Source organism: Loxodonta africana, chromosome 3, assembly GCF_030014295.1.
Source record: "Loxodonta africana isolate mLoxAfr1 chromosome 3, mLoxAfr1.hap2, whole genome shotgun sequence".
Classification (NCBI taxonomy): domain Eukaryota; kingdom Metazoa; phylum Chordata; class Mammalia; order Proboscidea; family Elephantidae; genus Loxodonta; species Loxodonta africana.
Window position 1 is genome coordinate 24,011,688 of NC_087344.1, and position 13,000 is coordinate 24,024,687.

At 51.1% G+C, this 13,000-nt stretch overlaps 1 protein-coding gene across 10 annotated transcripts in view; it reads left to right on the forward strand.

The window, feature by feature from the left end:
* The window catches only part of ILF3 (interleukin enhancer binding factor 3), a 40,186-nt gene that overhangs the window by 23,457 nt on the left and 3,729 nt on the right, over positions 1 to 13,000 (forward strand). For 4 of the 10 annotated variants that reach the window (XM_023552428.2, XM_010593350.3, XM_064280654.1 and 1 more), the window contains 15 exons: positions 899 to 1,046; positions 2,414 to 2,505; positions 2,884 to 2,979; positions 3,559 to 3,670; positions 4,102 to 4,199; positions 4,769 to 4,880; positions 4,991 to 5,101; positions 5,485 to 5,684; positions 6,124 to 6,291; positions 6,701 to 6,838; positions 6,952 to 7,128; positions 7,223 to 7,376; positions 7,539 to 7,592; positions 11,087 to 11,452; positions 12,362 to 12,490. In XM_023552428.2, coding sequence (XP_023408196.1) covers positions 899 to 1,046; positions 2,414 to 2,505; positions 2,884 to 2,979; positions 3,559 to 3,670; positions 4,102 to 4,199; positions 4,769 to 4,880; positions 4,991 to 5,101; positions 5,485 to 5,684; positions 6,124 to 6,291; positions 6,701 to 6,838; positions 6,952 to 7,128; positions 7,223 to 7,376; positions 7,539 to 7,592; positions 11,087 to 11,452; positions 12,362 to 12,490 — 2,155 coding nt within the window. Of the gene's footprint in view, positions 1 to 898; positions 1,047 to 2,413; positions 2,506 to 2,883; positions 2,980 to 3,558; positions 3,671 to 4,101; positions 4,200 to 4,768; positions 4,881 to 4,990; positions 5,102 to 5,484; positions 5,685 to 6,123; positions 6,292 to 6,700; positions 6,839 to 6,951; positions 7,129 to 7,222; positions 7,377 to 7,538; positions 7,593 to 8,043; positions 9,400 to 11,086; positions 11,453 to 12,361; positions 12,491 to 13,000 lie in introns of those variants that run through there. The other 6 variants (XM_023552429.2, XM_023552430.2, XM_064280656.1 and 3 more) reach the window with 6 other exon arrangements.

Here is a 13,000-nt window from a genome sequence, read left to right on the forward strand (position 1 = left end):
GAGGTTAGGAAACAATAGTTTAGATTTTCAGAAGTGTGTTTGTCATTCCCGTGTCCCCCAATGTGTTATTTACTTTGTTTCCCTTAAAAATAATAACAAATATTTGAATTTTCTTTATCAAGTCACATGAACTGGTGTAAAGAAGAAAGCAAAAATCAGACTGTTGTGAACATCTTTCTAGACATGCATTTGCAGCAAATACATTTTTTAAAATGTAGTAAAAATATGTAACATTGCCAATTTTGCATGTGTAATTCTGTGACATTGATTACATTCATCACATCGTGCAACTATTACCATGATCCATTTCCAAATTATTTCCCCACTATTAGCAAATGCACTTTTATGTCCATCGTATGATACAGACTATTCTGTGCTGCTGTTTTTGTTCCACGCTCTGGCGGCCACTGATCCCAGTGTGGAAACACCATTGACTGCGTGGTTACTCTGTGGTGGGCACTGTGCTCCTATGCTGTCCAGTTTAATCTTCCTACAGCCTCTGGTGTAGGTTCTGTCACTAAGCCTATGGCACAAATTAGAAACGTCTAGCTGCATGCAATAAAGTGATTTGTCTAAAGGTAGACAACTATCAAGTGACCGAATGAGGGTTCAAACCCAGCTTCCTTCTCCCAGAGCCTATAAACTCTTACCTGCGGAAGTATAAAGCTCCTTGTGAAAATCACTTCTCTCTGTGTGTAGTTACCTCCTTTCTGGAGTACCCAGAAAATGGCTAAAGTCCTGGCCAGCAAGAGGGAGGCCCTGACAGCCTAGATGGAAGCCCTTCTGTCACGCCACACCCCGAGCGATGGCTGATCTGCTGTAGTAACTGGCGAATCTAAATTGATTGTTGCTTGGCCTGAAGAGAAGGTGTTTTTGAAAACTGGATTTTCTCTTTTAGGCTGTTACAGAAGACAAATACGAAATACTCCAATCTGTTGATGATGCTGCGATTGTGATAAAAAACACAAAAGAGCCTCCATTGTCCCTGACCATCCACCTGACATCCCCTGTTGTCAGAGAAGAAATGGAGAAAGTATTAGCTGGAGGTAGGGAGGCTAAGACGGGCCAGCAGGGCTCTGGAAACTTGGTGCTTGCTCACTAATCAAATGTGCTGTTCAGTCTTAGACTGGCTTTATAAAAGGCTCTGGGTGTAGATTGAGCACCTTTATTTACTCTGAGATCACATCTCCCATTTGGTTTCAGTACTTGGGAGTTTGACAGCACAGTTGCCCTAAAAGTGAGTAGCACTTTTTATAGGGGATTGCACCACGTTTATCTTAATCCTTGAATGTTCTCCTAAGTGTTATACTTGTTCTTCTATTGAGCCATTTTCTAGCCTTGGGAAAGTGTATCCCTGGTATTTTTATGGTTTTTAAAATATTGAAGATAACCAGATGGTTCTGCATGAACATCGTCGTGGTGGAGTTGTACAAACAGCTTGTGTCGCTGCAGAACTGAGGGCTTCTTCGTTTGTCCTCTGGCTGCTTTCTTCAGCAACAGGGATTGAAATGCAAAGAGCTGATACAGAGCTTTGGATAAAGTTTTAAACAATTTTGTGATTTCTAAACCAAAGAGACTGATGATGCTTTCACAATTCAAAATCCACCAGGGCCCCTTGTATGTCTCTCTTCTGTGTGGATGTTTTTTTCCTCACAGATCTCACATGTAAAGTAACGTAACAGGCCTTATCCAAATCCCTGCTAAAAAGATGGCAGAAAAGGCGAACACTTTGGTTCTGTGGCAGCACAGGCTGACTGCTCCCTTCTTGCTGTTCTGTTGATTGCCTGTGGTTCTGGCACCCGATTGCGACCACCAAAGCCCTTGTAGCTTACCAATTCAGGGACTCTGGACCTTTGACCAACAGGACTCTCTCTGTCAAGGGCTGGGGGCTAGGGCAGTCGAGCCTGTGGGCGGAGGTGGCCCCTTTGTTGCAGACATCTGAGGGCATAGCTGTGGCAAGAAGCAGAGAAGGAATTTCTTTCCACTACCCCCCCCAATTTTTCTTTTTTTTTTCTATTGACATTTTTAGCCCAGCTGATTTATTGGGAGAACTTGAGGAAACAACGTTACAGTCTGTTAGAAGATAGAATTTGCCTATCTGTTCCTTCCCCCATGGGATTATTTCCTTTAGAGTAACTTTCTACTTTTGCTTTTGTTTCTGGAGTCCACCCCCCTCCCCCGCGCTTTATTTTTTTCTTCTTTTTTTTCTTTTTTTGGAGGGGGTCTCCAATTTTTAAGGTTTCCTCTCAGGGGAGAGTTGAATGCACTGTAGCTTCTCCTTCCCTTATCAAGGGTGGAGGCAAACTCTATAGGAGCCTCAGCTGCCCTTTAGGAAACTGCCACATCCCCTTCCCACCTGACAGAAACCCCTTGGTCAAACTGTGCCTTGTCTTCTTATTCCATCCATGAATAGAAACGCTATCAGTCAACGATCCCCCGGACGTTCTGGACAGGCAGAAATGCCTTGCTGCCTTGGCGTCCCTTCGACACGCCAAGTGGTTCCAGGTTTGCATTTTGTTCTTCTATTTGTCTTTCGGTAGAGTGTTCCTAAGTTTTAACTTGGCTAACTTTCACCCTAAAGTTTCTTTAACATTGAAGATAGCTGTGCTGAACTTAGCGCCTGCGGCCATGCGGTTGCTAAAGGAGCACATGTACAGAAATTTGACGTCCCCAAAGGAAGCTTGTAACTGCAGGCGGCTGCTGCTTTGTGTTAAGAGTAATCTTATTCTCGTACATGTGAGATCACTCTTCACCACACACTTAATGGTCACAAGTGTTTACCATTTACCCTTGACAAAGTAGCACTGCGAGACTTGTTTTTCATGTTTGCCTTTTGTTCAGGGAGGTGCCTGTGTGTAAAGAGCCTGTGCTTTGTTCCTCTAGGCCAGAGCTAATGGGCTGAAGTCCTGTGTCATTGTCATCCGAGTTCTGAGAGACCTGTGCACCCGCGTGCCCACCTGGGGTCCCCTCAGAGGATGGGTAAGGGCACCTTCTGGCTCTTGGCCACCAGGGAGTCATTTGCACATGCAAAGGCCTCACCCCAGACCTCTTATATCCCAGGAATACTTTATGGTAACTGAGCAGGAGTGGACACTTTACGGTGTGGCAAATGATCCCTGTCAGAGCTGCTCATTGAGTAGTTACTATGGGACACACCCTGAGCAGGGACCTTGCATGGAGGATGCCCAGCTCAGTCTGCCAGAGGTCGGCCAGGCAGCACATGTCAGTACTGTGCGGTCCACTCCACAAAAAAGATGCTTTATGTAGATGCTCTTGGACAGAGGTCAGCGAAGTACGGCCTGCGGGACAGTTCTGGCCACCCGACTATTTTTACAGTCTCCAGCTGAGAGTCGTTTTTGTATTTCTAAATGGTTACATCTGAAATACAAGTACTTAAAACATAATATACTCTCTTTTGTCTCCTGGCACACAAAGCCTAAAATATTTACCGTTTGGCCCTTTAAGGAAAAGATATTGTGCCTTTCCCTCTGTGAAAGCTCCCCAGTCTTGGTTGACCCTCTGCTCCAGGTGTGGCTAACTGTCTTCCTTGCCTTTCAGCCTCTTGAGCTTCTCTGTGAGAAATCCATCGGCACAGCCAACAGACCAATGGGTGCTGGCGAGGCCCTCCGAAGAGTGCTGGAGTGCCTGGCGTCGGGAATCGTGATGCCAGGTTGGGGCCTTCTGCTTTGCCAGTTGCAGGGAAATGACAGGATTGAGGCTCTGAGGCCGGTTCCTCGCTGGTCCACTGACTGGGTTAGGGCAGCAGCAGCTCCGTGTCCACCCCCTAGGGCTGAAGCATGTGACTACCCTCTTGCACCATCATATCCAGCCCTGTGCCGGGTCCGCAGCTGTGATTTAGAGGGCGGATCCGGGGGCAGTGGTGACCCACTCCCACGTGAATTTCTTGCTCTGAGACACATGTGGATTATTTCTCTCAAGGGCTGGACGCCGAGTGGGTCACCTAGCTCGGCGTGTTTTCCAGAGCTGGGTGTGGATGGGGCGTGGGATGGGGGTAATGCACCTGATTCCCTCAGCCAGCACAACTCTTCAGAGATGCTAAAGGATAATCCTCTGCATATCTTCCTTGTTTCCTGCCTTCAGATGGTTCTGGCATTTATGACCCTTGTGAAAAAGAAGCCACTGATGCTATTGGGCATCTAGACAGACAGCAACGGGAAGATATCACACAGAGTGCGCAGGTATAGTCATCGCCATTGCAAACGTGAGCCCTTACCCAGTCTTTAATCACTGGCTTCCAGTTCCGTTACTGGGTATTCTCAGGGTAGCCACTGGACGTGTAGGCTCAGGTCGGGGACTGAAGGCAGAGGAATCGTGTCTGATACAGGGCGCCGCAATCTGGGCTGCTTCTTTCCCCGGGCGCCATGCGTGGTTGTTGTCTGCCCCCTCAGTCTGCTCGAGTGCTGTTTTTAAACACCGAGTTCAGCGAGGAGATGTGTTTACTGTGTGGACTGCTCTAGGGGTCCTTCCCCTGCAGGCCCACCACGTGGCTCCGTGTGGCAACCAGTCCCCAGGTTGGGGTCTCCTGTATTCCTCTCGAGGGGGGTGTTCACAGGCTGGCCTCCCACCACAGCAAGGCTGGGCCCTAGCAGTCAGGCTCTCCCTGGCTGTGGGGGACCCCTTGCTGTTGTAGGGGAGACCACTAGCAGCCCCCTCAGCTCCTGCCCCTCCTCAGAAGGCATTAGTGAGCACATACCACTTGGGGGTGAGCACAGGGCAGCTGAGTCAGTCTCTTCTTCCCCTTCTCCAGCACGCACTGCGACTTGCTGCTTTTGGCCAGCTCCATAAAGTCCTCGGTATGGACCCATTGCCTTCTAAGATGCCCAAGAAACCAAAGAATGAAAACCCAGTGGACTACACTGGTAAGCATGCTTTAACTTCCTGGGACCTGGGACTGTCCCGTGAGTACGGCTCCTGGCAGAGCAGAAGACCTGGATTTCTCAGCCACTCTGTCTTAAATCTGTTCTTTCAGTTCAAATTCCCCCCAGTACCACCTATGCCATTACACCCATGAAACGCCCAATGGAGGAAGATGGGGAAGAAAAGTCTCCCAGCAAGAAGAAGAAGAAGATTCAGAAGAAAGGTACAATGACTTTATTGGTAGCACTTGTTTTTTTATTTCCATCTGGCTCCAATTACAGCACACCCTAATGTGCTGAGGCTGCTTTTGTTTTGTTTTGTTGGACATAATATTTAAGTCGTTTTAAAGCATACTAAATATGAGGTGGGTACAGGATACAAGTGGTATGGTTGGGCCTTAACCTGCTGACCACAAGGGAGGCCTGGCTGGGAGAAGTGCAGGCCAGACGACCGGGGTAGGGGGGTGTTCAGAGAATCCACAGTGTCTTGTGACAAAGGGCAATCAGGAGTGACCTTTCTGCCTGGCTGAGAATTGATCAAGTTTTCACTGTGGCAGAGACCTGTTGAAGTGCTTACCCAGAACAATCTTGGTGTTCTTTTCTGTAGAAGAGAAGGCAGAGCCTCCCCAAGCTATGAATGCTTTGATGAGATTGAACCAGCTGAAACCCGGGCTGCAATACAAACTGGTTTCCCAGACTGGGCCGGTCCATGCCCCCATCTTCACGATGTCTGTCGAGGTAGATGGAAATTCGTTTGAGGCCTCAGGGCCATCCAAAAAGACTGCCAAGCTGCACGTGGCCGTTAAGGTAAGTGTGGCCAGGTGCAATGTAGGCTGGTCTTCCTGGCCGTAAACCCATTTCTTCATCCTCGGATTTATCAGAATCTTTGTCTTGTATGTGAGGCCCAAGTGCGGACAGCGTGAGTTTTAGGAAGGATGTGTACACACTGAAGTGGTTAGATGTTTGAGAATTTGCCAGGTCACATGTGGCTAGAGGCCTTTGATACTGAAGGAGAAAAGCAGAGGTTCCACAACCCTGGCTGTGCATAGGCATATCCTGGGAGCTGAAAAGGCAAAGAGACCCTCCAGATTGCCGTGTTCCACTGTCAGAGCTACTGATGCCAGGGACTGAGGGAGCTGTGGGGATTGAGGTGTGCCTGTCAGAACCCAGTTGGGTAACAGGGCAGTCGTGACACGAACGCTGAGCCCTACCTCACTGGGCCCTGGGGGCCTCCCCTCCTCTGCAGGTGTTACAGGACATGGGCTTGCCGACAGGCGCTGAAGGCAGGGAGTCGAGCAAGGGGGAGGACTCAGCTGAGGAGACAGAGGCGAAACCTGCAGTGGTGGCCCCTCCCCCTGTGGTGGAAGCTGTCTCCACCCCCAGCGCTGCCTTCCCTGCAGATTCCACTGCTGAGGTGAGCACGGGGTGGGTGCTGGGAGTGACTGACAAAGGACTCAGAAGGTAGCCATGTGGCCTCTGAGCCAAGACTGGTCCTTTTTAGTTTCAATAAGAAGAGTAGGCCTTCAAGCCACAGCAGAGAGGGCGTTCCTGATGTTAAACCAGCATCCAGGGCTCCCTGAGGTGGTCTGTATCAGGAGTGTGTTGTTCCACAGAGATAGGTGGAGGCAGGCCCATTCCTGGGAGCCCCCACAGATAATTTGGCAGAGACTTGGTGGCAAAGGACAGCAGGATCAATGGCACTAGGGCTTTAGATTTGGATCAGGACAGAGAGTGGGGCCACCATTCCTCCAGCTTGTAGCCAGAAAGCCTGTGGCTGGAAAGTCTGGCTAAGTTCATTGTTTTCCCTTTTTGTTTCCCCTGAGAACGTAAAACAGCAGGGGCCGATCCTAACCAAGCATGGCAAGAACCCAGTCATGGAACTGAATGAAAAGAGGCGCGGCCTCAAGTACGAACTCATCTCGGAGACGGGGGGCAGCCATGACAAGCGCTTTGTCATGGAGGTGAGAGACTATGCAGATGCCTTGGTGTCTTCTGGAGATGGTCTCTTGGTTGAGATCCCCTGCCTCGAGAAGGGGTGTTAGGTGATCCCCTGACATTCATCTGTTCCTTCCAGGTGGAGGTGGATGGGCAGAAGTTTCAAGGTGCTGGATCAAACAAAAAGGTGGCAAAGGCTTATGCTGCCCTCGCTGCACTAGAAAAGCTTTTCCCTGATGCCCCTCTTGCCCTTGATGCAAACAAAAAGAAGAGAGCCCCGGTACCTGTCAGAGGGGGACCTAAATTTGCTGCTAAGGTACGTGGTTGCACTCACCACCTCTGGCCTTGGCAGGAATTTCCCCAGTGTTTTTGAGGACAGAGTTAACATAACTTGTCCTTGTTCCATCTAGCCACATAACCCTGGGTTTGGTATGGGAAGCCCCATGCACAATGAAGTGCCCCCACCCCCAAACCTTCGTGGTCGGGGAAGAGGAGGAAACATCCGTGGACGAGGGCGAGGCAGAGGATTCGGCGGTGCCAACCATGGAGGCTACATGAATGCTGGTGAGGCCCTAGTCCTGCGCTCTCTGTGTTTCCGGTTTGCACGTGGCATCGAGCTCTGTGCTCCCTTGAGCTTTTTCGGTCCCTTGGGTCGGGCAGGTATGGAAGGAGGGGGCAGGGCATACCCATATCCTGTCCTCGTAACCCTGTTCTATTCTGTTGTAGGCGCTGGGTATGGAAGCTATGGGTATGGAGGCAACTTGGCGACAGCAGGCTACAGTAAGTGTGTGTTTCTTTGTCTTCAGCTTGGGAAGAAGCTGCAGCTTAGCTCCCGGGCCTGAGTTAGAGCAGGGTTACCCACCATCAGCAGCCTCCTTGAGACTTAGTAGGGGCATTTGCCTTTTTTTTGGTGATTAGGTCAGACTGTTCTCAGGCCCCCCTACCCTGTAAACATGTAATATTTTCTTTAAATGTTAACACACAAATTTGTGTGAGTTCAAAGTTCCTTAAAAGTCAAAATTTTAAATTTCTCTGCTTTAAGCCATGCGAAGCACCAATCCTGTGAATATGCTTTTCCTGACAATGCACAGCTCTTGTCTTGAGAAGGAGCCTTCATTGGGGGGTTACAGAGGCAGAGAAATCTAAAACATGAATTTCAAATGTGGCGCTCTGTGCCATTTTTCAAAAGAATTCTAATTTTTTTTCTCTGCTCTGTCTCCCCCTTTTGTAGGTGACTTTTTCACAGACTGCTACGGCTATCATGATTTTGGGTCTTCCTAGAGCATCCAAAAGTATTGCACACAAAATCAACTTTTTACTCCACTTTTCTCGAACTCCAAAACCCAAAGTGTCCGTGCTGTGTCCCTGTGCTTCACTGGGTTTCTCAACCGTGGCTTTTCACCGCAGCTTGTCTGAAACTCTTAGCCTGCAGAATTTAAGACAATGGCAGTTTTTATCGTGATTTGCCTTTGAACTTGGTCATATTGAAGTTCACAATAAGTGGAAACACTTTTCAGAGAATGTATTTTTGTGCAGACTTGCACAGAATTCTAGAGCCAGCGTTGTTCCGCATCAAGGCAAAAGCCCACCTTTGCTTTTTATGGAAAGCATTACTTTATTTAAGAGACAGATAATGAAGCATTTTAATCTACCTTTGTCTTAATTTACAGCAGGTTTTGTATGAATTTTTAACCTTTTAACAAATTCCCAAATCTCATTGATGCCTTTGACAGTAATGAAAACACATCTGAACCCAGAGTAACCGGCTTTTCTTTTATAAGCATGTTAAAACGTTGGGAACGTTTGGGGAGCTGTAAATTGTGCTAAGTTAACCTCTCCCGCCTTTTGTAAATGCCCTGGTGGGTTATTGTTTGGGGGTGCGATATTTTGTGGCTGGTTTAGCTAGAGAGTGAACTTGAACTCTCAAAGGTATCAAAACTGTGCTTCCATTATTAGTGTAAGAAACAGACAGGCTATTAGGAGTAGAGAACGTGAAATTTTGCAAGTCCCAATCACAGTTGCAATTGCATGGGATTCTGGGCTTTTTTTTTTTTTTAATGGGGCTTTAAAAACTGTTAATCAAGGAGGAAGAGCCTAGTATGTGGCCGGTCCCCCCAGTGAGGAGCCAGGCCAAGGTGGGGCTGTGCTGCTAGGTGCGCAGCTGGCCTGAGCGCCGGCCCTCTCTCATCTCTGTGTGCAGAGACATGCAGGGACTGGGCTCTTTACTGAGGCCCTATTTCCCAGCAGGAATCCTTGCTGGCAACGTTTAAGACTTCGGATCTGTTCTGCAGTTCTTCTTGCAGCAAAACCTGCCTCTGCGTTGACTTGCAAGATTTTGCGTTTATTCAGGCAAAAACTGGTCAAAGTGGTTACTACATAGTTTGTTCCCAGGGGTTTGAAACATTCAGTGAAACTTTTTAAAAATTTTCTTGCATGATGTATTTTTTTTTTTTTTTTTTAGAACGTTATTGTTTGAGAATAATGTCTTTTGATACCAGGAAATAGTTATCCTGAATGACGTTGAAAACTTCCCCCACCCTTTATTTTTTTTTTTAATCAATACATGTTAAAAGCAACAAGCCCTCAATACTTGGTGTCTTCATTCATGTGCTTCGGGGCGGGGGGAGGGGGTGGAGTCACTGCTCAGCCGTGGGGCCTAGTGTGGGACGCTGGGACAGCGGAAGTTGAGGGGACTCGGGGTGAATCTGAGGACCTTTCTATCCTCCGGTCTCCTCACCGAGCCTTCGCATGGTGCTTTCTGCATTGTGGAACACGTCCTTCTCCTTGGTGTTTTGGCTTTGGGGTGGGGTGGGGAGTGCTGCCTGAAGAAAATAAACTGAAGTTGGCTGACCAGTTCTATCCAAATTCTCCTTCAAACGGCCCAAGACACACCAGTGTGGAGTGCACATCCCCAGTGGGTAGAGGCCTGTGAGGACTCCAAAGGCCTGGCACACTTGGTGCTGAACTGGGGAAGGAAGGACCGGCTGTGTGGGAGCATCCCCTTGCCCTCCTACCCAGCTTGGGCACAACAGGGCAGACTCGAAGCCAGCAGCACCCCGCCAGCCCTGGCCATCTGGGCAGAGCCAGTGCCGACTGGCAAAGGTGGTTGTGTGCTCAGGCCACCTGTTCCAAGAAGTCCAGCAGCTCTGCTGCACCTGTTTCAGCCTGGGAATTGCCCGGCTGGGGTAGGAGGCCACCCACACTGCCCGTCCTCCCCTTTTCCAGCCTCTTCTACCCTCTGAGCCTTCCCGCCCCTGCTGAGAGACTACTGGTAGGAGGGCTCTTTGGTAAGGGTTCCACTGAAGTGTGGCTTGAGCTGAGCCCCTTCTCCCTCCAATCAACCCGAGTCCCTGGTGGGGCATTGTGTTGACAAATGTGTCCTGGGGCGTCATACCTGGTGACCAGAAGGGGAGCTCTTCACCGTGGCATTCTCAGCTTCAGGGCCTGAGAATGTGGCGGCCTCACTGCACGCTTGTCAGTCCTGCTGCTTGGTCCTGCCCATGCCCAGCAGCTGTGCTGGGAAGAAGGAAGGGCCTCTGGGTGGTCCCCATGACTGCAGCTCAGGCCACATCCTGGACATTTCTGGTTCCAACGTTACCCAGTCTCCCTTCCCCCTAAGGTTTGGAATCCTCCTCTGAGTCACGTGTGATACCAGGGAGACACCACAGGTCATTTGACCAAGTCTCGATTTGTTCTTCCAAGGACCGAGTCAGACCAGTTGGTCTCTTAAGAATGATTATGGTGTTTGGAGCCTCGTTAAAGAGCATCTCCAGGGCCATCATCCAAGCCTGTGACTGCTAGAACCTTTTCCCAGCACAGTTGGGGGAGGTGGGGCGGCCAGCTGTGCTCGAGGCTTTGCTTTTCCTGTCACCGTTGGGGACATCTGAGTAGCAGCTAGCCATGAATGTCATGCAGTGCTCGGATTCCATCTCACTGTAATGTTGACATCCGCTGCGTACGCTGCTGCCGGCGTGCTGCCTGCTGCTGCTTGACACAGATCCAGTGTTCTCGTCCGCTGATGGTGAGTGGAGCTGAAGGCTGGGCCAGCCCAACCAGGCTGCTGTGATGAACGGAGCTGCTGCTCCTCTCTCCTTCCTCTTTCCCTCGGCCTCGGGCAGCTACCTGTGGATGGAGCAAATGAGGCTCCCGACTCGCCCCTGGCCTGGCAGGTGCTTGTGGGTCAGCCTTCAGGGCCCACAGTTGCGGCTTTTCCTTTCCTTCCCCTCCCCCTGCCCTTCCTTATGCTACGCCTGACCCGCTGCCTTCCTGTTTAGGTCAATTCTACAGCAACGGAGGGCATTCTGGGAATGCTGGTGGTGGCGGCGGCGGGGGCGGTGGTGGCTCCTCTGGCTACGGTTCCTACTACCAAGGTGATGACTACAACTCACCGGTGCCTCCGAAACATGCAGGAAAGAAGCAACCCCACGGGGGCCAGCAGAAGCCCTCCTACGGCTCTGGCTACCAATCCCACCAAGGCCAACAGCAGTCGTACAACCAGAGCCAGTACAGCAACTACGGCCCCCCACAGGGCAAACAGAAAGGCTACAATCATGGACAAGGCAACTACTCCTCCTACTCAAACTCCTACAACTCCCCCGGGGGCGGGGGTGGATCAGACTACAACTACGAGAGCAAATTCAGTGAGTTGGCTTCCAGTGCCCCTCGGCCTGGCCAGGGCTCCGGGGCCCAGCGGCTCATCCCGTGGAGTGGCGGACACCCAGCACTGCCCAGACCTGGCGGAGGGACTAGAAGGAGGACAGGCGGTGCTGGCTGCAGGGCGGGTGTTGAGAAAATCCAGGGGGCAGGATCCCCATGGCCCAGGTCTCTGTCGTTCCCTCCCCGTTGCACTCTCCGAAGGCAGGTGTAGGTAAGGCCTCTGTCCTGATGTCCCGGAGGCCATGGGTTGAGGCTGGGGCAGAAGGGTGGAGCTTGCCAGTCCAGGCTGGATGGTTGTGAAAGTGACCTCCTGAGCTTGGCTTTCAAGACAGTGTTGCATCTAGCCCCTAAAAGCCTGAGCGATTTTCTCTGTGGGCTAGAATGTCCTTCCCTGCTAGTGCTCTCCAGCTGCACATCTTCCTCTACTTTACACACAGGCCCTGCAGGCTGGGGTTGCACTGGTAGCCTGGCTGGGAAGATCGGTGTGCATTTGGTCTTGCTGATGGAACAGCAGGCAGCAGTGAGGCTGGAGACTGTAAAGATGCTGTGCTGTGTGTGTGGGGAGGGGAGGGGTTGGCCATGCTGTTCCTGAGCTCCCAGGAAGCTTTGGTTGGTTGGAGATGGAGGCGGGAAGGCAAGACAGAACTCTGCTGTTGAACTTGGTGACGACCTGACCCAGGGTGAGGTAACCTGCAGGGCACTGGCTGCCTACTGCACTTCCTCCTTGGGATGGCCTGTGCTCAATTTAAGCAGTCAGGACGGGAGATCTGCAAAGGCCCAGGGTCTCTGCCACAGGCCTGCCAAGTCCAGCAGTGTACCACAGAGGCCCCCAACCTTCCCCAGCCGTGAGTCCTCCCCGAGGCCCTTTAACCACGCTGTCTTCTCTCCCCCAGACTACAGTGGTAGTGGAGGCCGAAGTGGCGGGAGCAGCTACGGCTCAGGCGGGTCGTCCTACAACCCAGGGTCACATGGGGGCTACGGCGGAGGTTCTGGGGGCGGCTCCTCATACCAAGGCAAACAAGGTGGGCCTGGAGCAGGTGGCACAGCATGGGGGCCATCAGCTCAGAGCCAGCTGGGGCAACGCATTTGATGTGATGAGGGTTGTGGGCCTGGTGCGAGCAGAGTGCCAAGTGGGCAGGGCTGTAGTGTCAGCTGCTCCTCAGCTTGTGTGAGGTGCGAATAGGGAGTGCGAGATGGGGCTGCACGGGGCACACTGGCTCCTTCAGACGGGCCCTGTGAGGACACTGGCTTAGACACCCCGGCTTCTCAGGCCCATCAGGTGAAGGTGGAAATCCAGACTTGGCTCATAGAATTGCCGTCCTTTCAATGTCAGCACCTGTTAGAAGAAATGTTGACAGCACTGTGAGGCCAGAGCATCTAATGTGTAACAGAGAGTTTAGCCTTGTGGTCAGGGACCCAGGCTACAGCTCCCGCTGCAGACGAGTCTGAGTGGGCAAGTCATCAGTTCTGCTGCCCCATACCAGGGTCCCACTGGTCCCCCTCTGAGGGTGATGGTGAAAGCTGATGATCCG